General features: G+C 41.9%; 1 protein-coding gene across 25 annotated transcripts in view; it reads left to right on the forward strand.

Annotated features, from left to right (window-relative positions):
* The window catches only part of LOC310661537 (poly(rC)-binding protein 3-like), a 246,593-nt gene that overhangs the window by 189,870 nt on the left and 31,697 nt on the right, over positions 1-25,026 (forward strand). For 19 of the 25 annotated variants that reach the window (XM_083407852.1, XM_083407840.1, XM_083407843.1 and 16 more), the window contains 4 exons: positions 16,042-16,183; positions 19,797-19,820; positions 19,951-19,983; positions 22,892-23,008. In XM_083407852.1, coding sequence (XP_083263978.1) covers positions 16,106-16,183; positions 19,797-19,820; positions 19,951-19,983; positions 22,892-23,008 — 252 coding nt within the window. In that variant the 5' untranslated portion in view covers positions 16,042-16,105. The remainder of the gene's footprint in view (positions 1-16,041; positions 16,184-19,796; positions 19,821-19,950; positions 19,984-22,891; positions 23,009-25,026) is intronic. The other 6 variants (XM_083407832.1, XM_083407833.1, XM_083407855.1 and 3 more) reach the window with 2 other exon arrangements.

Here is a 25,026-nt window from a genome sequence, read left to right on the forward strand (position 1 = left end):
TAGCGTAATACCTTCCCTAGATGTTATAGTATGCAGGTAGTTAAACTTGATAGATTTTGGCGTTACAAGAGATCCATAGCCAGGAGTGGTTAATTCTGAGATAAGAAATCAAATTTCAACTCCATCTCTGTCAGAAAGAAGTGCAGTGTGGAAATCAGTTTGTGCAGCCTTCTGTAACTCCAGGGGACCATATGATCCAAGAAGGTAGGACAGCAGGCCGGGGTATGCTCAGGCTTGTCCTAGGCAGGACAACACATACCGTGAGGATGGTATTCCAGCAGCTGGGGATATCAGGAAGCGGCTGCTAGGAGCAAACGGTCCCTACACACAAGCCTAGCATACGTGTTAGGGAGGCAACTCCAGGCAGGACAGCCACATAAAGTCTCTGTGACAAGCCAATAAGATGCTGAAGAAAGATAGATCACTAGCAAAGGCCATAGTTGGTTATACCATGCATTGAAAAACCATCTTGTTGTCATCTGACTTTACTCTGAAACTAAGGATGGGGGAGGGTTTTGTTTGCGCCATATTTTTGAGTGCGCTTCCCTGATTCACCCCTCTTGGACCAGTTCCTGGATCAGAGCACACATATGCAGAGTAGTTTTCAGAACTGTGGACCTTGCTGAGCACCATCTGAATGCTTGCAACTTACAGAGGGGTCTGAGGGCAGTTTTTTGCTTTCCCCTTTTTCCATTTTCAAGCTGCTTGGAGCAGCTAGTGTGTGTAGTGTGACAGCAAGCTGTTTTTGTGCTGTGCACAAATGCTCCAGGAAGTAGGAATATGCCGTTATAGGCAGTCCTTCCCTGAGGAATTGTATGGGGAACAATATGGCTTCCCCCATCAGTACACAGAGGCAGCCATCTCCCTCCCCAGGCAACTGCCTCCCCACCCGGCCAATATTTTTACCAAAAGGCGATACGTGTGGTGACATGCCATTTCCTCTAAGGGATTTTCAACCCACGCTGCACTTTCTAGCTGATCCAGGAAATCCTTACAAAAGTTTTTTTTAATGTATTATTTTTTATATAAAAAACCAGTTGACCATATGGATTTTAAAAAGCTTTCCCCATTAAAATCTGCACAGAAACAGAACACAATAGGCTTTAATGGTGAACAAGTGAGAAACAGGAATGAATCAAGGCTGCATTCAGACACGAGGTTTTTTTGTTTTTGTTTCGCTGCTTATAATGCTTCTGTTCAATTCCTAATATTGTTGTGCTATAGAATTGTGGCCTTTTAACCAATGTCATGCTAAATTTTAAATGGTTGGAAAGAAGTGTATGCTGGGATATCTCCCTAAATTGTATCACATGAGTGGCAGTGGTATGATAATGAAAAGCGTAGGAAAATGACAACACAAAACTCCCCCAATGTTGAGCTTGCAATGGGGTTGCAAATGGATTTTTAATGGAAGTAATTAAAACGAAAATGAATACTATGCTCCTGCTAGATTCTACTAGATCCCCAGAAGTGACTTTTATGTTGTGTGAAAGATCACATAAAGCATGAAATTTAACAGGTGAGGAAACATCAGGAAGACAGAATAAAGTGCCGTCCAAATGCGGCTGAAGACCATTCCATTATCCTATCTGATTAATTTAGCTTCTTGATGGTATTAAATCATACAAGGTGCTCACAGTATGTCTAAACAGCACTTACCACTTCCTGCTGTCAACTACAGAATATGTTGGTGAGGTACTTAATGAAAATGAGTGAAATTTTCATTATATGGCATCTCCACCAAGCCCATGAACATAATGTTATGGTTGCCCCCCCCCCCCACTGAAAACATATTTCCTAGACTTTTTTTTTACTATTCATTTGCATTACAAATAGGCTGTTGCTCCATGCTGTAGTTTTGCTGACTGTTTATCCACAATAAACATGCAGAGAACAAGGAAGACAGTGCTCCTCTGATAGTAGAGAATTCTTACACTTTCATGCCAAAAGGCATCGGGTATAAGAATGCGATCGCCACAGGCACTGGGTTGTTCCCAAGAATCAAGGGCAACCTAAGTTTGCATGCACGTGGGACATCGCACATGTCTCCAAAATTTAGGTTGCCTTCAAAAATGTTGAACTCGGCTCAGTTATTTTTCCAAAGACTTCTGACTCTAAGATGTTAGCCTTTGTTTATGCAGGAAATCACAGGACACCGTGGATACATGCTCTTCTAGGTTTTCCACACTTGTTACATTTGGCTACACACTCACAAGCCCTGCAGTGTTTCCCGTGGACTTAGCGGATTGTCTGAAGTTTAAAATAAGCATCCTTGCCTGAGGTGATATGTACAAAGGCATTCACATCGCTCAACAGTTGCTTACTAATTGTGCAGTGTGAAACGTTAACAAGAAAAGGTCAGTTCAGTTCTAATGATGGTGCAAATCAAGTGATGCTTTTATGACCACAGAGAACAGGCCAGCTTTTATATGCAAGCTACAATGATTTCTTGTTTTCCTGTGATCAAGCTATATTCTTGCATTAATGTGCCTTGCAGCTCTGCAAGGAACAAAAGCATCTCTGTCCAACTTTGAAGATTATTCAGTTCTTTTTAAAATTTCACATAAAGTGCCCCATTCCATGTAACACAGTATGTTAAATAGTTACAAGTCCCAAGGGACCTGGCATGTGGAAAACACAAGCCATTTCTGGAGTGTGAAAAATACTAAGCTGACTATTGATGCGCCAGAGGATGGAGCAGAAAAGTAGCTTTCTTCAAAATTGGTTTTTTGTTTCATTTTTACACTATTTATAGGACAGCTGTAATGATTAATAAAAACCACTGTGCATTGTGTAGTTTGAAATACAGTGTATCACTGAACAAAATAAAATAGATAAAAATATAAAACAGAAGCTTTTCCTGTTATTTTTGGTGAATGAGAGAACTGATGGTTTGTGTGCCAAGACCCCGTGACCCCACAGTCCCCTCGGGACAACAGCATGTTGGGTTTGGCCTTGAATATGGCCACCATTTTATTGGTTACAGTAGAGAATGGTTTGACATAGGCATTGGGTGAAGTCGTTGCTATTCCGCTGGAAGTTCATCTAAAGGCAAACCACATCTTGGGGGGATTCCCTATGACCTACGTCCAATAGGGGTACCCTCCGCAGAGTCCCTGTTGGAGGAGTGGTATTGCCCTAGCTCTGCCTGGGCTTCGGAAAGAAGCCACTCCTCCCAAATCGTTTAAACAGGATACCTTTTCTCAAGGAGGGGCAGGCAGAGGCTATAACCTCCTCTCCAGCCAAGATCCAATGCCTAACCACCTAACCTCATTGCTATGAGGTAGGTGAAAACCAGATGGCTGGTGTCAATTTGCCACATGGAAAAATTCCTGGCTGGCCCCTGAATATGGCAGCCAGTTTGGTCCATAGCAAGGTCAAAGCACAAGTAAAAGCTAGTAAATTAGGGAGGGTGGGAGATCCAATGAAAAGGCAGGGAAGACAGCTGGACAGGCTGCAATTTAATGGCCCCTGGGAGCAGGCCCAAGCGTTCCCATTGGCTAGTGGGGCCTGCCATTGAAGAGGGTGAGCGGAGTTGTTGGAGAATGAAACTTTGGAAGCAAATTTTCTAATACAATGTATAAAACATCATCATCAAACCTTTTGTGTTTGATTTTACATAATATAGTAGAAAGTGGTAGAAATTCGTCTGGCACCCCAATTCTAAGCCTTCGTACCACCAGGTCTTCATTCAGTGCCATTGAACCAAGCATGATTTCTGGTTTAATGCTATGTTTTGTGATGTTGTGCAGCAGTAAGTACAATATACACTTCTTTGCTGGATGCACAAATTCAAATTGACCCACTATTGAAATCTTAATACTTCTAAGCTTGTGTTCACACCCCTGTTTACTCTGCATCCCTGGTGCTCCCACAACTGTTTGGGAAATAGTGTACACACAATGTTAGCCACAATCCGTATCTATCCTGTGGTTTCCTTCTGTGTTTTGATGCATTTCCCTCAAAATCTGCTTCGGTCTGAATTGGGGGAAAAAGGACGACCTAGCTGCATTTTTCGCTGGTAATGTGTACACAGCCTAAGACTTGGGTCTTATGCATGTTTTCTTGGGAGTAAGACCCACTGAACTAATCTTACATATTTCTCAGTATACTAGGGGCTGTACCCCTGCTCTTTCCACTCACCAGCCCCCTGTCACCCCCCCATCAACCCCTTAGAGTTTCCCCTTCCCGTCCCATGCAACTATTAAGTCACTCTTCACCTTCTGAACCCCATTTCTGAAGCTACTTGTCTCTTCTGTTCTGCAACCCCACTTTGCACCTCTGAATTCACCTTTATCCCCATGTTCATGTCTTCTCTCCCTCCTTTCATGCCCCACCCTCTACGCAAACCACCCCCAGGGCAACCTCCCGCATCTTCCTCCTCCCACACATTCTCACCTTCTGCCCAGTTATGAAACCCTTTCACGTTCCTGCTTTCATCTTCAACCCCATTCTTCTCATGCCTCCAACTCCCTCCTTTTTGCAACCCATATTCTCCACCTTCATTCCCTTTTCTTCCTAATCTTACCTCCCTTTTCATCTCTCGCTTGCACAAAACCTCAGTTTCCACGCCACCTCATTTCTCCTATTCTACAGCCGCCTTTGCACAAACGTCCCGTACTGATACGTGTTACAACGTCTTTAAGAATTTTGAGACCAACCTGTCAGTTAGCTCATTCAGTTTGAGAATGTTAAGTTCAGGTGATGGATGTTGCCCTTATAAAGGTCTTTGCTTATTAATAAAATATCTCTTCTAAATTGCTACATTGAATCTGGAACTTTGCAATCTGAAGGCAATGGATGGTACCAGGAATAAACGCAATGTGGAATATTTCCATGCTTTGCATCATTTCTCTCTCTCTCTCTCTCGCATGAGGCAGCTCAGGTTTTTTCCTACCAGTTTTCCTCCTGGCTTGCTGTGCACAAACTTTTCCCTCTTATATTCCACAGCTGACTCATATGTGAGAGAGAAAGGACGGGCAGCCTGCAAATCTTTGACTGTCTGAAGCTTCTTAAATCAAACCTCTGCCATTGTTTAAAACCACCACGTCCCCCCTCTTAGTATTTCTCCTGCCTCCCTCTGAGGCCATGCTCACTGCTGTTGCGCAACCTGCCTTCTCTTCCTTCCCCACCCAAACTGACTTCATGCAAATCCAGGATTGTGAGGCACTGCAAATCCTCCAGTAGGGGCTGCACAATAATAGAATTACATTTTTTATATATAGGAATATGCAGTATGCATAGGATCGTAGTCTAAGCAATTATAATTATTATGAATTATTTTAGTATGCTTTTCCTAAATGCTCAAAAAATATCTATCTATCCCAAGAAACTTTGCAATATAAGCAAACAGCTCTGCCGTCCTTTGGAGAACTGTGACTAAAAAGAGAATTAATTAGAGTGTAATTGTATTGCTATTGTAAACCTCCCTGTCTAGCATAGCCAAAGAAGAGACTGAATTTCTGCTTCAAGCACAGACATATATATTTTTTTGAAACCCTGTTACTTTTGTTTGATTTCTCAATGGCTTTCAATACTATTGAACATGGTATCCTCTCAGTGAGATGAGTATCAGAAGCCATATTATGGTGGTTCCCATATTTTGCCCAACCTGCCATTTATTTTGCCCAACCAAAGGTGGCAGCCCTACTGGGACCCTAAATCCTAGCTTTGATCTGTAGGAACATTGCCAATTGGCCCCTGAGTTGATGAGGCTTATCTGATGTCAACATGAAACCAAGTCTTCAGTGACATTGGTTCAGTTGCTGTGGAATGCTCTTCCATCCAGATTTAGCAGGTGTCTTCTGTATTAATTGTTAAGTATTTGCTGAAAACCTTTCTATGTCTTACGTGGACAATTAAAGGGTGAGAGGAATCTGTTACAGTTAGCTGATGAGCTGTGATTTTAGTTCTTATGTGTTTTTGTATTGTTCATATTAGTGGTGTACATTGCTACGATCTTTATGAACTTGGAGTATATAGCCATATGAATAATTTCTTTAAAGGGATTAAGCTGGGGAATGAGGGTGGGGGTGGAATCCTCAATGGTGCCTAAAAATAGCTTGGATAACTCAGCTCTCTTAACGTCATGGGGCTAGATTATTTCTGACTTCACTTGATTAGGGCCCTATAAAACAGGTGGGGTTGTTTTCACGTAATAAGAGCCATTACAATGAATTTAGCACTTAAATAAAGGCATTGCACAATAAGCAAACAATGGATGGCTCTGCTGTGTCTGTGAGAGAGATTCTGTTTCAGGCTCAGCCCTCTGTTTAGTTATCTTGACAACACAAGAGGTTTGTCATCCTTCTCAAATGAGCACTGACTTGTGTTCTGGCATTTCTGTATCAGAGCTTTAAATAGAATTGAAAGGTAAAGGGACCCCTGACCCTTAGGTCCAGTCGCGAATGACTCTGGGGTTGCAGCACTCATCTTGATTTACTGGCCGAGGGAGCCGGCGTACAGCTAGTCATGTGGCCAGCATGACTAAGTTGCTTCTGGCGAACCAGAGCAGCACATGGAAACACCGTTTACCTTCCCGCCGGAGCAGTACCTATTTATCTACTTGCACTTTGACATGCTTTCGAACAAATAGGTTGCCAGGAGCTGGGACCAAGCAATAGGAGCTCACCCCGTCGCGGGGATTCAAACCGCCAACCTTCCGATCTGCATGCCCCTAGGCTCTGTGGTTTAGACCACAGCGCCACCCACATCCCTTAAATAGAATTAGGCAGCCATTATTTCTCTACAGAAGTGAGAGCTCAATGCTCCCTTTTACCAAGGCACTGAATACATTGTGGAGCTGCAAATCATAGCCTTAGTTTTGGTGTTCCAAAATAGAGCCAAAATGCACACAACACCATTCATGCAGTTAATAATTTTGTGATTTTTATTTTAGAGTAAATAGCAAGCACAGGAAGGCTGGTCTAGATTGGGATCGTGGTGGAAGGTAGAGCTCTTCAGCCCTTTGAACCCTCCTGTAGGGGTGGGTGGTGGCACACTTGCTATTTGCACTGGAAAGAAGGCTCCCCAGTACAAACACCATATGTGGGATTAACAATCTGGATTAGGACCACCACAGGGGGCAAAGCTTTAAAGCCCCCTGACACCCTCCTTTGCTGGGGTCCTGATCTGAATTGGGGGTCCCATGCCTGCAATTTACGTAAAAACACCACCATCATTACCATTGCATGAAGGGTGATGCCATTTGTCTAGTCTGCCCTAGAAGTTATTTCAGGGCTATCTACAGATTATCACATTATCTGAAGCAGCCTTTCTCAACATTGGGTCCCCAGATGCTGTAGGACTACAGCTCCCATCATCCCTGACCAGTGACCAGTTGTGGTCCAACATCTGGGGACCCAGGGTTGTGAAAGGCTGATCTGGAGCATAGGCATTGTGAGTTTGAATAAATATTCTCTCAGCCCACGAGGCATGTGTACTGTATTTGAGCATTGTACTCGGCGCTACTCTGTTAATGCCAGCATATTAATAGTGAGCAAACAGGAGCAGGAAAGCCAAGAGCTTTGTGCGGATGGGAGGGGAAGAGGATCTGCCACAGTCATTATCTCTCCACGTGGTCTGCCTTAAAGGGGTGTTGTGAGTTTAAATACAGAAACTCATTTTCAGTGGGTTCGCTACCACTTTCCTGGCAAAGCTGCCATGTTCAGTTTGGGGTGGGTTGTTTGTGAGGGGGCTTTTTCTGCATTGCACGGTTTGAGGGTACATACCCATTTGAAAACACTCCTCTTGATTAGGTTCCCCACACCTTTTCCTGCCTAGAAGGAAGCAGAGGTTGTGATCTTGCTATACACCCACCCATAGTGTCATTGGAGAGTTGTGTATACACACAAACACAGCAATGCCAGGACAGCTTACATCAATTTCCAACTGTTTCCTAATGAACATACTGTGTGAATGTAGAATCAGTCTGCATGAATCATTTATTTTTGGAATGAAACCAGTTGCTCAAGAATTGATTTTCAGTGGCGAAAAATACAGTATGCAATAGATCTAGATCTATGGTATGTGGACTACGTATAAAAAACAAGTACTCAGCCTCCATTGATTCCAGATTAAAATGTTGTGTGTATGCAGCCTTAGTTCAGTGACTAGAAATATAAAGCACAATGTCCGATATACCTTTTAAGATGCCAGCCTTATGAGTAAATATGCATGGGATTACCCTGTCAATTCCCATATTCATCTTTATTTGAATGATTACATTTCTATGTAAACCTGAACTCTTTTATTTCCATACAGATTGCATTGTGAGACTTGTGCTGTCCATTAGTTAATAGGGTTCTGTGATATTAACCTAGCACTCATTAAATTAACTCTTAAGAAGATATATATATATATTCCTTTTGTATGGTATGATCAGTAACATCAATGCTATATTTATTACAGGCAGTAATAAATCATTTTACTTGCAAATGTAGATGCTGTCATCCACCCGCAGCTAAAAGTTTCTCTAGAAACACAAACCAGAGAAAATGTTGATACTACAAATCCAGATACACGTCTGTCGAATTATGAGAGATGCAGATTGCTGATGGAATCTAATAAATCTCTCTTTAAGTAGATTAGGAATTTGAGCCCAGACAGCTCCCTGTGCAGCTGCTTTATCCGTATCCACCCAGAGTAAGCTATGGCAAAGAATCAAGAAGACTTTTCCCCCTAGCACTGAAATATTTAGCAATATTAATCAGTTAGATTAATCTATTAAAAACCTTTTCATTAATTAAAAAGGGGCTGCCAATTAATTGGGCAGCATATTTAAAAAACACTCTTTATAATTTTAACATGTGCAGATGGTAGATGCCATCTTAGAAAAGGCACTAGCCCTCTCTCGCAAGAGAAGATGCCTCTCCTAACATGCTGTCTGATGTAATGTTTGTGTATCATGTAAAAGCAAAGTCTTTCTTTCTCTTCAAAACTACTAATTTAACAGATACATAAATTTATCTAGATTTAATTATTAAAACTCATATGATTCATTTATTTTCTTTAATCAAATGGAAGTCCTTATTTTGGGTGAGATTTAGGTGACCAGTGAAATAATACCTTGGTATCTCAATGGTCTAGGCACCCAAACACAGCTAACTTAATAAACAATTCTGTGTCGCTACTGCTCTTGTCAACAATTGTAATGTATATTTTATGCAAACCACTTGGAGGTTTTTATTATTAAGCCATATACAAATTTCCTCCTTTTTTCTCAGAAGATACCAGTGAATCAGAATCGTAGAGTTGAAAGGGATCCAAGGGTCATCTAGTCCAACCCCCAGCAATGCAGGAATCTCAACTAAGGCATCCAGGACAGATGGCCCCTCAACCTGTGTTTAGAAACCTCCAAGGAAGGAGAGGCCACCACCTTCCAAGGGAGTCTGTTCCACTGTCAAACAGCTCCTACTGTCAGAAAGTTATTCCTGATGTTTAATTAGAATCTCCTTTCTTGTAACTAGAATCCATTGGTTCGGGTCTTTGCCTCCGGAGCAGGAGAAAACAAGCTTTCTCCATGTGACAGCCACTAGATATTTGAAGATGGCTATCATATCTCCTCTCAGTCTCCTCTTTTCCAAGTGAAACATGTCAAACTCCCTCAACAATTCCTCAAAAACCTTGGTTTCCAGACCCTTGATCATATTGGTTGCCTTCCTCTGCGTACTTCCAACTTGTCAATAACCTTCTTAAATTGTGGAGCCCAGAACTGTACACCGTATTCCAGGTGTGGTCTGACCAAGGCAGAATAGAGTGGGACTATTACTTCCCTTGACCTGGACACTAGACTTCTGTTCATGCAGCATCACACTGGTAACTTAGGTTAAGTTTGTGGTCTCCTAAGACCCCTTTATCTTGAATCCCAATTTTGTCTTGCATGAGACTCCCTTCCCTTTGAGAATTTCTTCTCACCCAGTGGTTATTTAAGCTTTTTGAAATCAGCCTTCTTAAAGCCCAGAGTGCATGTCCGCCTATGCTTAGCTGAACACTCTACCTCTGTTGATGGGAGGTCATTAATGAGGTTCAGTCCTGTGGATTGTCTCACCTTTACCTTGACTCTATGACGTACAATCAAGCTAGAGCTGTGATTTCCCGGAGACTGAGTGACATTGCCAGGCAAGAGGACATAGCCCAGGTAAAACCAGGGATGGTCCTAGGGGACCAGATTTACTGGACCATACCAGCCCCATACCTTGCAGAAATCTACTATGTGGAATACCGCAGACTTTTTACAGCGGCTAGATTAAATGTCCTTGACTCTGCGATATTGTGGGGAAGGTACAGGGGAGTACCATATGCCCAGAGAACCTGTCATTGTGCCATGGGTGTGGTTGAGTCCACCGAACACATTCTCTTGACTTGCCCTTCTTATGCAGAGCTTAGACAAAATTTTATAGCCCCATTTCTACATCAATTTAGCTTCCTACCCGGAGAAAACCAGGTTTTACACTTGCTAAATAATGTCACTAGAGCTATACCTTCCTTGGTGGCCAAATTTCTTTTTTTTAGCTTTTAAGCGTCGCAAGACAATAATTGACTGTATTGATATAGGGCTATCTGTTTAACCCATTTTAGTGTTGGTAAGTTTAAAAAAAAAATTTGATGTTTTAACTGTGTACTGACAAATGTTTCTTTTTCTGACTGACGGTCGAATAAAAGGTAACTAACTACGTCTGTTGATGCTGCCTAGAAAAACATTAGCTTTTTTTGCTGCTGCATTACACTGTTGACTCGTGTTAAGCTTGTGGTCCACTAAGACCCCTGGCCCCCTAGGAATTAATCCATATTGCAGTCCACATGTGCTAGAACTAAGCTGTGCTTACACTGGGTTCCAGATGCTTCATTGTGGCATGACAGGAATCAATTTGTTAAATACAGGTCAGACAGATTTGGTCCAATAGGTTAGACAAAGGCCACCTCTGCTATGAAGCAGAGTAAAGGAGCAGCCACCTCAAATGGCAGATTATTCCACATGACAGGGCAGCAAATTGGCAGGTATTTAATTGACTTTTTATTGATCAAGGAGGAGCCATAATTGAATTTCCCACCTTTGTCCCCTTCCGTGGCAGGCCGACCACATCATATCACAAACTCATCTTGAAAATCTCCTTAATTTCAGAAGTTTGCCATGCAGCATGAGGGCATGGGACTCCTGCTTAAGAAAAGGACCCAAAGCTCTCTTGGGCACACAGAACTAGTCATGGGGTTGTTTGGATTCAGGCCAGCATAATTTGTCTCATTACATCATTTGAGATGCATTAATCTCAATATTAATGAGCAGATTAATGTAGGCAATGATAAACTCTGAAATCCCAAATGACGGTTCATCTAATTTGCATTATATAAGGACTTGCAGGAAGATCTTAAGGCTTTATGTTTATCTTTCCCCATCTAATCTGTACACACACATACATACGCACACTGACCGTTTGTGAGTCTATAGTAAGTTGTGTTTCCTTTTCAAACGTTTTCTAAGACCTTGGCTTTGTAATAAATAGACAAAGCTTTGTTGTTGTTGTTTTACTATAAGTGGAAATTTGCCCAAGTTGACAGTAGGGGTGCTTGAGGGATTTGATCTTTGTGAATTCTTAAATTAAATTATCTCATATGTGCCACTCAGATTAATGTGAATATTGGAAATTAGCTGTCCACCAGATTCCACACTTTGCGTGTCCACCCCAAATAACTCACACATCACACAGAAATTTTTGTTTAAGATTTTTGGCATAATTTTGGCCACAACTTTATTAAAATACAAATTTGTGAGTGGTTGCGTAGGCATTGGTTGAGACTATCTGCCCCCACCATGGGGGACAGACTGACATTCCGCACGATGCGAAAGTCAGAAAAGGGGAATACACTTGGGGCTAGCTACGGAGCAGGGAACCTGCCCTCACCCCAAATGCAACCAGGAGCTCATTGCTATGGCCCGAGCCCCCTTGACAGAGTGGACAAGCAATAGTTAGCTTCCAATTCCTTTAACGGAATCTCTTGCAGCAGCAGCATTAGAGGGGCAGGCACAGCCAATCCATGCCCCTCAACCAACCAAACCATAAACCAATGCCTAACCGCGAACCTTACAAGTTGTGACGATTTGCTACGCAGTAGGCAAAAACCAAATGGCCCCAGCCAATTAGCCAGATGGACTAAATTCCTACCGGGCCCCTGCCCCAAGAGCAGACGACCCCATGACAGGCATAGCAAGGTCAAAGCGAACAACCCTAATTCTAGGGGGGGGGGGGGGACGGGCAATCCGATGCGAAAAGAGGAAGCCCTAGCCTCGTGCAATGAGTTTTAGCGTCAATCAACAAATGGCAACATTAACTTCTTCCCAACAACAAGGGAAGCCCCAATCGCATCAGTGGCCAACGATCAATTAGCCAGCCCCCCAACTTTGGAGTGTCCTGGCGGCCCCCACCGCAACACGTGCTCTCCATGAAGGAGAACACGCTTTCCCAGATATTGCAGCAGGTTTCTTGGCAGTTTCAACAAACAAAATGTATTATTTTATTTTAATGCAATTTAAATGGAGCATAACAGAATTATGGGTAAAAATAAGGAAAAGTCACCGAACCTTAATTGACAGGAAGGATCTTTACATTTAGGTTTAGCAACACAAGATTGTGATATCTATTGATATGTATTTTTAAATTGACTGACATTTCATAGGGTACTGTTGGCTCCCTGACAGATATTGTTAAAAATGAGCTTGAAAATAATAATAATTAAGATTATTGACTAATTAGTTAATATTAGTTGATTATTGACTTGCCTTTTAAGCAATTAATTTAAATTATTTCAAATTGCCCAAACCACTGTATTAGTACCTTTTTGGGGTACTGAAGGAAGTGTAAAAAACCTGCAATTTACTAAACGAAAGGCACCACTTTAATAGATTGTTTTACATACACACCAGAACCAAAACAGCCTTTTTCAAATGGTGTGTCCTTTACCCACAACACCACTGAGTAAAATTGCCCCTCATAAATTAATCTTTCAATTACGCTAATGCTTGCAGCTCTCACTGAAACTAACCCAAGCAAAATTACATATGTCTTGGATTTATTTCTCACAAATCTTCTCTGGCAATATCCCACACCATGCAATTTATACATATTTTTCTGTGTCTTGCGTCATCACCTGAAAATACTTTCAGAACCATTGGAGCCCCTTTCAGCAGCCTTTAAAATGTTCCTTGCTTCCTTTTCCTTTGTCGCCATTTCTTCCCTACGTTTAGCTCACCTCAGCCTGCCAGGCTTCCTAACTCGTTCCTGATTTATCTGGGTAAATAAGTCTCTGATTATTCTTTATGCCGTTGCAAATAAAGTCCTTTTTAGAAACAGATGTTAAAAGGATCTGGCAAAATAATCCTGGAGGGCAGTAACTGCCTTCTGTAAACTACTAGCCTTCTGGCACAAAGTGATGAAACAAAATGGTACAGGCTATAGGAAAATAATTAAATTATGGTTTCATTTTAGGAGCCCATTTTAAAACTGAGATTTCTGAGCGCATAATACTAACATTATATAGTTGAAAGGATCCTCGTCTGGGTCATGAGCGTGGGGGGCAAGGGGGGCGAGTATTAATCGTGCTTGACTGGAAAGATGTGTGTAACCTACAACAAGCGGCCCTTGTAGCCTTGCCAAAAGAAGCTTTTGTTCCCTGAAGAGAATTGTATTAAAGGCCAGTGTGTCCTATTATTATTTGAGCAACAGCAGCTTTGAAATGAGCCTTTCAGATTTCAATACACTGAATCAACAAGCAACAAATAAAAGAAAACAAGCTTTGTGTCGCACCTCAGTGCTGCATGACCTCCCTCATTCCTTACCTAGTTGCTGTGTTCGCTGACACAATTGCCTAAAATAACTAAAGATAATTGGGTGCTTCTGACGGAATTGGAGGCAGGCCTGGAAAGATGTGGAGCCTGGAGGGGGGTGGAACATCTTCCTCCAGTGCTAAACACGGCAGCCCGTTTAACAATGGTGGTCTTTTGCAAGTGGTGTTTAGGACAAAAAAGAGAGGGTGCCGTCTCCTGGGCTTAGTGAGATGAGGGACGTGCCAGCTGGGAGAGAGCAAAGAATGAGATGCAAGACGAGGAGTCGGGGGAAAAACATGTATCGTGTGCAGAAAGAGCTGACGTAGCACACTGGGCAACCTGTGTGAGATCATGGCTTGTTCCTTCCCAGTTGGGCTATCATCCAGCACCAGTCTTTTCCGAGGAGAGAAAGGTTGGGGAATGTTTGGAGAACATTTGCTGGTAGAATCAGTGAAGGAGGGAAGAGCAAATTCAGCCACCCTGCACTAGTATGAAAGAAAAAGACCTAGTGGGATCGCTGTTTCTTAGTCTCAACTATGCATCCATTGTATGGTGATATGTTGAGCTACATTGCAGTGTGGTCATGAAGACTAGTAAGTTCATAATAAATATTACTATTTAGACCATAAATTCAGACTATAAATCCCAAGAAGTTACAGGCCATTAGACTGATTCCATAACTGGGCTAGTAATGTGTTGTCAAATTTGTTGTTGATTTCAGGTTTCTTTGAATTCTGGCAGAGACGTGCCAGGTTGAAGACCATACATATGAAGTACATGGAAACCTCATCTCGTTCATTCATTCATTCATTCATTTGCATGCTGCTTTCCCACATGCTCAAACTGGCTTACAACAAAGAAAGGGGGGTGCATTTCAGACAAGAACTATAAAAACAATTTCATAACAACATAGCAAAGCAAAAATATAATAACATAAGAAACCACATTTCAATACTATACATATATATTGCATACCTATATATAACAAAATTATATGCACGCAGCATCCCATAGCAAAAATAAGAAGGGAGCTTTACAGTTTCACCCTCGTCCTAGAAACTTCATGATGTCATTTCTCTTCCCCACCAATAAAGAATTCTGGGATTACTCCTCCCAGAGCTACAGTTCCCAGCACCCTTAACCAACTACAGTTAGGATTCTTGGGAGGGAGCACTTGAAGTGTGCTTTATATGTATGGTGCATATGCAGCCTCACTCTCTATGTGGATAATTGTTTCTTGTAATTTCTTGCTTTTCATCTCCACCAGACACCTCAACTTTCATTAGTATCCCATCCTATTTATTAAGATATTTAAGATATAATTCAAGTTTGCTACAAGAAATTAAAGAGACATCCTAGTGCTATTTTGGGTTTGGGTCTTCAAGAAGCTGAGTTAAGGGACGTCTGAGTTTCCTAGACAAAAACAGACAAGCACTCAGGATTTACAGTGGAAAACAGTTACTGGTTGACTTCAGTGTCTTTGAGACGTCTGCCGCTCTTGCTGGCAGTGACATCAGGTTACGATCACTATGGAGCTACGGGAAGGGAAAATAAGATCTGTTCCACTAGAGTAAAAAAGGAAGAGGATGGAGAAAGTGAGAAGAAATCAGTTGATTTTCGCTGCAATTCAACAGAACGCTGCACCAAGTTGGAGTGTAAAATTCAGCTTTTGTGTTCACACATGATCATTCTGCTCATTTGTTAAAGTTCTGGGTTTTTGCTGTATAGCATGTAGGTCTCAACTTCAGAGTATGCGTCTGGATCTACATTGATCTGTAAAAGCGTTATTAAAAATAGTACTAAATAATGTTATATAATGTTATATAATGATCAATGCATTTTTCCATTGCCGGCAGATCGCTGCTCTGTGGTGGTGTCACATTTTTATAACGCATTTCTAACATTATAACCAACAAATGTTGATTCGCCCACAGACATGTTTGCTGAAAGGCAGCCTAGAAATAATGAAGATATATTCAAGGCTTATTTCTTACCACTTGCTGGAACATGTTAAATAATGAGATCAGCATTAGGAGCTCGGTCATAAAAAGAGCAGAAGTGAAGAATACCAAGAATATGGGACCTCAAACAAAAATGGTGATTGTGTGTCGAGACCCTTTGCCCTTTATAATATGTAGTTTTGCTGAAATATGTAGTTTGTATGAATTGATTCGCATTTTGAGAAGCATTGACCTCAGAATGGTAACCTTTTGTCTTTCTAGGTTAAGTGCAGGGGAGAAATCACCCTGAAACGCTCTATTCAACAATTGCAGATATTGGACGAGAATGAACACAAAAGATCCGAAGGTGACGGAAGGGGGCCTCAATGTCACACTCACTATACGTCTTCTTATGCATGGAAAGGTAACTTGCTTTACATTGAGATATTGGGCAGGGGGCAGGTCAGAAACATGGGTGTATGTTAGTGGTTGCTTTGCTTTTAACAGTATTAGAGGCCCAACATTTTAGCCTTATTTACACACTAGCAAAGCTGATTATAACTAGGGATAGGTGGATGTGTCTGTTTTTTGGTTTGTAATCGGAAGTGCAATTTAAGGCTCCCGTTTATTCCGCTGCAGTTGTAGATTTACCTGCCCTACAAGTGTGGCTGAAGGAAGATGTCATTGCCGGCCAAATTAGGACTGCTGGTGAGCCTAATGAGACCCAAAGGCCAGAAGTTTTTAGAGGGAGATATGTGAATAGCCATGCCCCATAGCCAATATTTTGTGGTGGCACCCATGCCATTTTCCCCAAAAATTCAAATGTGCCACCATTTCCCATGTATCCCTTGTTCAAAAGTGTTTCCTTTCCTGTTTTAAGATGCAAAACTATTTTATATGTATTTCAGCGAAGTACTGTAAGTGAGCTGTCAGTCTGTGTAAGACTTCTAAACCAAATAAAATTGGGGTGGGGTGGAAATCCAGATGTGGCCACAGGCCCCAAAGGTTAAAGGCCCCAGATACAGTTAACTATTATGAGCTGTGCAAGAATGTCTGCCCTTGTAGCAGCAACCCTGTAGTGTGTCTACATCTTAATCACAGAGTTTATTTTACTTCCATAAAGTCAGACAATTGTTTCTTTAACTTGTTTACCATTGTGTAAGTTATACAAAATTCAAGATAGCCACAGACACAGAAATGCTGTTTGAAGGATGAGAGATCCACCAAATGTTTGAAATCTGCAACATGGCTCAGCTTGTCGGTTGTAGACTGACATGCATTCTAGTAATGGAGAGGATGGAGGAAGAGAATTGATCTTCCTTCTGCCCACAGCATCCTTCTCCTCTACATTTCAGGTAGTCAGCTGCAACAAAAATACTGTAGCATCTTGAAAACTAATCTTCTGTGGCTTCCTCTTAGTATACTCTAGTTCATGAAAGCATATGTCATAAATTTCCCATCCCTCTCAGCTTTCTGCAAATACCTCTTTGTAAGGACTGAGGCACAGATAGCAGCTTGTGTAAGAGAGAGCATGTGGCACAGGTGGCATTTCAGTTCATAGCTCAGGCGCTTAGCCTTTACATTAAAGGTAAAGGTAAAGGTACCCCTGCCCGTACGGGCCAGTCGTGTCCGACTCTAGGGTTGCGCACCCACAGAGTTTATTTTACTTCCAGAAAGTCACGTGGCCAGCGTGACGAAGCTGCTCTGGAGAGCCGGCACCAGCGCAGCACACGGAAACGCCGTTTACCTTCCCGCTATAAAGCAGTACCTATTTATCTACTTGCACTTGAGGGTGCTTTCGAACTGCTAGGTGGGCAGGAGCTGGGACCGAAAGACGGGAGCTCACCCCGCCGCGGGGATTCGAACCCCCGACCATGCAATCGGCAAGCCCTAGGCGCTGAGGTTTTACCCACAGCGCCACCCGCGTCCCTTTACATTACCCTTCGTTTGTTAAGTTACGTTAATGCAAGTTAGTTGTGCCATAGCTTTACTGAAGGCACACATGTCTGTTACTACGCACACAATGATCTCTCAAACAGCATAAGTGAATATTTGGATCTCTGGCATTTGTCAATTGCGTTGTCAAGTTTAGATCTGTCAGTTACTTTCTTTGTAAGTGCTGCACTGTATGGCTCTGTTTGACTCGCACAGCTGGGTGTTGTTATGACATTATAGCTAAAGCAATCACTTTCGAAATGGTTTCCTGCCTAGTGAGAACACCCACTGCTTCTGCATTGCTCACTTGGTGCCAAAATGCATTGTTGCCTAATCCATCATGTGAATTAGACATTAAAACTTCTGCTACGTCTGACTTCTATCATTAAATAAAATAGATATTTTGTTTTTAAACAGTTCCGTATTGAACAGACTAGCTGAAAATTTAGGAGGTGTATATTCTCCAGCACTAACATTGGCAGAAAACATGCTAGATATTTGTTTTCTGCAAGACAAGGGCTGGACTTTCATCTTGTCTAATTTGATGTGGAAAAATGGGAGTGGAAGAGGCACGAAAGGGCTTCTCCTAAGCTACAAAGGGGAAAAAACCCAAAGTTGCAGGCACTCTCAATTATTTATGAGGAAATTAAGTGTTTCAAGCTTGTTCTTGTTATCAGGGGCAGCGGGGGAAAGCTTTCTTTCATAAATCAAAATCTGATTCCTAATGCTCTGCCTCCATTGCTTTGTTGCTGTGATGGGAAACGTCTTGTGGTTCCCCAAACTCTGAGGTTGGATTATCCTTTGTTAGGGTCTGAGTTCATATGTCAGCAGGCCTGGACAGCCCTGAGGAACTCCCTGCCAATTGAGGTTCGGCAGGAATCATTCTTGCCTTCTTTCAGGCAGGCCTCTGCAATGTGGAGTTGGGGTGGTTTTGTTTTTTTACCAAACAGTATTTAGGATTGTTTTTATTTATCTTGCTGTAATTTGTGTGTTGCATATAACCTTGCTGTATTTTTCACAAACGTGTGGTCTGTAAATATTTCAATAAATGAATAAGCTTCACTTCATTTTCACTGTTGGTGGGGGGGGGGTGATGGAAATGAGTGGACCTGGAAATTAAATAACGAAATCTCCAAACAGTTGTTTGAACTGCAACTACTTGGGTTGCCTTACTGGTATGTTCTGAGAAACATTTGAAACTAACCAAATAGTGCAATCCTATACATATTTACTTAGAAGTAAGTCCCACTGAAGTCAGCTTGTATAGGATTGCAGCCTAAATAGAAGGTCCATAAAATCCAAATGCCTAGTATAAGATGTATAAAAATATTTATGCTTGTTGTATCTGCCTTGAGGAAGCAAATGTTGGCTCTGTCCTGATGAATCCTTGCACTGTTTTTTGGGTTGTTCTTTTTTTAAAAAAGACATGAATAGTGACGTTTGTTGGTCCACAGTGAGTCAGACGACTTTCTGTTGGGAGAGCTATGCAGCTGCATTGTATTAATCACGTATGAGACTTCTTGAGCAATGCAGGCAGCATTAGCATCCAGCTGTAAAATTTGTTAAATGTTAATGTTTCTGTGTAAATCATGTTTCTGTGTAAATTATTTCCCACTAAATTATTTCAGGCTGTCTGCTGTCCATAGTCTGTCAGGCATGATGGTCTGATATCTCCGCTTTGAGCATGAACAGACCCTATGTTATCATGCTTTCTTCTTTTCAAAAAAGATGTCATAGCTCTATAGCAGAGCTTTCTCAGTAAGATTGTTAACAAGTTGAACGCAAATTTTATTATTTTATTTATGGTTAAAGATGCTGGAATTACTATTATTTACCTTGATTAAGCATTAGCCTATGCCTCTGGGGCAACATAGAATTATTTCAGGCCATAGCTAGTCTGTGGACCTCCAATTTCATTTATGTAGCTCACTGCCTTGTTTAGCAACATAATTGTGCATTTCTGTTGTTTCAGTTACATAATACTTTTAGATATGTTGAATAGATCTGTTCTAGTCCGTTTACATTTTTAAGATTTACAGATGTGTAGATGTATTTCTCTTTTGTGCTTGCATTCATGTATATTTTGCTTTGCTTTGTTTCAGGAGGTTGGCAGCATCATTGGAAAGGTCAGTGACCCACTTTTTGAGGGTGGTTTTTTTTTGAGTCAGCTCAGTTTATTTGATATTTTTCTACAAATTCACCAGTCATGGAGCGTGTTAGTGTGAGCTAATAAATGCTTTTCTGTTTCTTTAACAGAAAGGTGAAACTGTCAAGAAAATGAGGGAGGAGGTAAGATGTAAATTTTGTACTCTTTGACTTAATTTTCCTTCAATTTAAGAAAATATATACCTGGTGGTGGTACTGAATTGCTATATTGCTCACATGTATGAATCAATCCTGCCACCAAGTGGTCAAAAAACCAAAACCAAACATCTGCAATGAACAGTAATTCACAATTTTTTGTGATGTTCCCTTCTCATGCACAGTGCACTGAATTTAATTCCATATACACCAGGGGTCGGCAAAGTTTCTGTGGCTTGGGCTGGTTCACGGTCCCGCAGACCCTGCCGTGGGCCGGAGTGCGTGCACGCATGAGCAAACACTATTTCCAGTGCTCCTTCTGGTGTGGAGGAGGCGTGCACAGCTTCCCATTGGAAGCCGGCCAGCGTCACGGAAGGTAGTCCCCGCTCTGCTCCACGCCAGTTTAGCACGGTGCCCATGGGCCGCTTGTGGCCTATGGACCTTAGGTTGCCGACCCCTGATATACACCATCCTAAATTATTGGTGATATAAATATTGAAAGCTTAATTCAGAGCTTCTTACCAAACTAATTGTTTAAAAAACCCCAAAACAATTTGGTAAGATCAGATTTCTGCTCTGAATCTACAGCAATTAATCTTTAAAATACGGCTTTAGTTCTCACTGAACTAAAGAATTACATGTCTAGGTTGTACCTCTTCTTACCACATAAAAGAACTCACACATTGAATGTTCCTCCATACCCCGCCCCCCCCCCCCCAGAATAAATAGAAATATCTGTGCACCTAGAAAACTAGTCAAGAAATAAGAGCCCTGTTCAGTCATTGCTCACTTGAGGAGGCTTTGCAAGGACAAAGAAGTTGCCCAGTCAGGGTTTCTAAATTCTACACAAGTAGAAAAGAGTTTCCACTACATGTTTGCACCCAAGCATGTGGAAAACTGTTACAAGTCACGGGAAGATATGGGGCTGAAAGTCCCTTAATACTCACATTTTCCCTTCGTGCCAATAGTAGGGCTTAGATGTTAGGGGAAAGGGCTCTGGCCTTCTAGCCTTCTTCCTAGCATGCTAGATTTCTGTATGCAAGGATTTTGGAGAAGCCTGGAAGTATGCCTGCAGTCTGAACTGGAATAGCCCAGTCTCTTCCATGGGGTTAATTGTGAGTTACAACTCAGTACTAACCATTTTTACTCGTGTTGAGTCAAAGAGACTTGCTTCTAAGTAAGCAGAAATAAAGGATTGCAACTTTAGTGTGTGTCAGATTGTCCTCATATGAAAATGCTACAGAACTACAAAAACAGAAATACAAACATTTGTATTCCCTCCTGTAATAGAAGGGATCTTTATAAGTTATTAACAGTTCCAAAAATGTGCAATGACATATCAGACTCTTGATATTTCTTCAAAATAGTTCAGCTTTTCTGTTTCATATTTATTAGTCTGGTAATAAATTTTAAGCTGTAGCATTGTCTTATTTGTTGTTCTTACTACACATTGCTATTATTCCTCAACAGGAAAAAGCCTTTCTGTCTAAGATGTTAAAATACCCTGACTGTTATAGTCTATTAGTTAGAACAATATTATTTTTCATGCCCCGCATATGTCTGTTTGAGAGGATCTCACCACACATCCATTGTGAAGGAAGTGATTCCAAAGAGCAGGGTGGAAATGCTCCCAGCATGTTTTGAGCATTTAGCTCTGCCAGCAAAATAGTCCTACATGTTTACGGTAATTAAATCATAAATCTTCCTAACAGAAAGAAACTAATTCAGACCCATCCAGCAACATACCATGGGTTTGTTGTTTTGAAGCCTTCTTCCTTCCTCTGCATGTGAGAGAACGTGATTCGAAGCTTCTGCTTCCAGTTAGCAGGAAACCATCATTCGTCATGATGCAACAAATTATTATCAGATCTAACCATAGTTTACCTGCAACCAGGATTCCAAAAGCTGGAGTTTATGTGATACAGAACTAACACAACATTGTACCTTTGTTATATTCTTGTTCTAAGTGTTTTTGTAGTTTTTGAAAAACTTCAATAAAAATATTCTTTAAAAAATAAGCCCATAACTGGGATTCCAGATTAACTTCTGTTATATAAGTGTAAGCTATAAAGGCAAGTCATAAAAATATAGATTTAAATTGCTTACAGTGGCCTTAATCCAAAGTCCTGCATATGAGTCTTGAGATGCACACGGGGATTTTTGAGGGGGCCATTTGCCCACTGCAAGTGATCTCTTTGTATGCCCTGGAAAGCCCCTGGGAAAAGTCTACATCAGTTTCAGTCCAAGGGGCTGCAGCTTGGAAGGGAAGATAGGCACAAACGTGGAGCTCTTGGATCATGGCAAATGTGTTTTAAGTTTGTCCCATGAGTAAATTTAGACTCACCTGATGGGTAGCATTCTTGTTTTCAACACTCTTCATGATTTTCCTAAACTATTGTGCTTTTGCCTATTACAGCGGTACCTTTAGTTACAGACTCAAATCGGTTCCGGGGTGCCATTCGCACCCCGAAAAGTCTGTAACTAGAGCACCGCTTCTGCACATGCGCAAAACACGCAAAATGCTTTTTGCTTCTGCGCATACATGTGTGGTGAAACCCGGAAGTATACACTTCCGGGTTTGCCACGTTCACAAGCCGAAAAGACGCAACGTGACCTTAACACAATACGAGGTACACCTGTACAGTGTCAGCTTTTGTTTTATTTTTTTCAAAGAACTGCCCTTAATTTCAATCATTTCAGTGGCTGTTTCTGACCTGCCTTACCATTCCTTCGTTCAATTCTGCCTTGCCTGTGCACCACTGGGGGGGTGGTATATACATGCTGTTAAACTGGATAACATGGAAAAGCGTACATTTCAAGTCAAGGCTGGTAAACTGTTAAGTAGATACTTTACAAATAAATGTGGTTTTTTTTGGGGGGGTTGCCCTTTCCGCAGAGTGGTGCTCGAATCAACATCTCAGAAGGCTCCTGTCCAGAAAGAATTGTGACGATAACGGGCCCAACGGATGCCATTTTCAAGGCTTTTTCCATGATTGCACTAAAATTTGAAGAAGTAAGTAAATGGAAATTCCTCATACCCCAGGCTACTCTACAGATATTGTTTTAATTTCCTTATGTTTGCTTTAATACAGAATTTGTTTTATAAATGCTCACAGCAGTAACAATGGAAGAGGAATAACAGGCCATTTGCATGTTGTCTGATCGTTAATTTTCCTCTTTGCATTCTCTGGGGAAAATTAGTCCCCTCTGGCTGCATGTGGAGATGAGAGAGACAAAATCCCTGTTTGTTGTGTCCTACTTTTTAATTTGAATTGGGGAGGCAGCAACCATTCCAAAGCATCTAATATGGAGACCTGGGACTATTTCCTCCCCGCCCCGCCCCTAGATGCTACATTTTATTTCATGAAGTTTTAACCAAATTTAGTATTAAACAATAATATGTGACATTTGTACAGCTCTTTCAGGTGTTCAGAGCACTCAACATGCACTAGGTCATTATCCTCCATGCTTTAGATCAGTGGTTTTCAACCAGTATGCCGTGACACCCTGGGGTGCCTTGAATGATAGTCAGGGGTGCTGCGGGCAACACTGGCCTCCGTTTCTCCTCCCTCCCCTCCCTCCTCTGATGCCCTCTTGTGTCTCTGCCTCCCAAAGGCTTGCACAGCTGTTTCTTGCAGCAGCCCTGTCTATAAGCCCCCCCCCCCGAGGAATGATGCCTCTGGGGCTGGCCAGGGGGTGCTTCCCAGGCCTCTGTGGGGCAGTGTGAGAAGTCACCTCTCTTTGGGGCGGAGGGGGCAGCTCAGAGACCAGGGGCGGCTGTTGCGGCTGCCCAGAGGACTCCCAAGGAGACGGGAGAGGAGAGAGGCTGAGGGAGCACTCCACAAGGGAGGCTGTTTGAAAAAGGGTGAGAGGCTGTAAGCTCTGCAGGCAAGGGGGGACATAACGGCTCCTGAGCCCCACAGGGGTGCTGCAGAAAGAATGTAGTTGGTCAAGGGAGCCGTGGACTCAAAAAGTGTGAAAACCTCTGCTTTAGATGATCTGACTTGGTGCAGGGCAGCTTCTTAAGTTCCTACATGTTGGGAGAGTGAAGCTGATGGTGAGAGGTTTGTCTCCAGGCACCTAGCCAGTTCATGGCAGAAGCAATTTGAACCAAAAGCTTCCTAATTCATAGATTAATATCTTTGAAACAGCAGCTGACACTGAAATTTGGGGCAGGTGGAGGTAACTTCTCAGGAGGAGCAAATAAGGAAATCCTGGAGAAGGAAAAGTTTTGATAAGGCTAATGAATGCCACTGCTTCTTATCCCAGAATCCTAGGATTGCAACCTGATACCTACTGCACGTAGCAGAGACCTATTCAGCCAACAATCTCCATCTAGAAACTGAATCTCCAAGCTGACACAGTTACAACATCCAGCCTAATTTTTGTCCTTTTTGTTTTTCCTCACCCACATGGCTGCATGTGGAGATGAGAGAGACTTCATCAGATGTGAGAGTGCTGGCAATAGCTTCAGCCGTGTACAGTTTAAAATGCAGCTTGCTCAATTTTTTTCTCATTTCAAACTAATCTGTTTTGCATCAAGATGGATTATTTCATTTTTTAAAATGACAGAATGGATGCAAGATAAAAGATAGATAGCATTGTGGCTAATGACATGTGTACAAACTGGATACCATGTAAACAGGAGTTTGTGCACAGCCAAAACCAACTTTTTCTCATTACAAGCTTTCACCTCAAAAGGTAAAAAAATGGACAAGGGGATCTGGACTTAATCCTGTCCATCTGAGATTAATGGTTAATGCAGAGAAAGTGGTCAGAACCTATGGCCCATGACATCTTGGAATTCATGATACAAAATAAGTGTGAACATTTATTTAAACACAAAGCTTTGTTCCTGGCTTACCCAAAGAAAACAAAGGAGAGGCAATGGACCAGGGTAGCAGAGTTTGCTGGGGTTGGAACAATCTGTCCTTGTGGAGGTCACATGAAAATATAGCAGACTGAGCCAGGCAGAAGCAATCTAAGTAAGGCGAAGACCCATGACGACTGAATGGCATGATCCCTTGGGAC

Source organism: Podarcis tiliguerta (assembly GCF_965153285.1).
Source record: "Podarcis tiliguerta genome assembly, chromosome: 13".
Taxonomy (NCBI): Eukaryota; Metazoa; Chordata; class Lepidosauria; order Squamata; family Lacertidae; genus Podarcis; species Podarcis tiliguerta.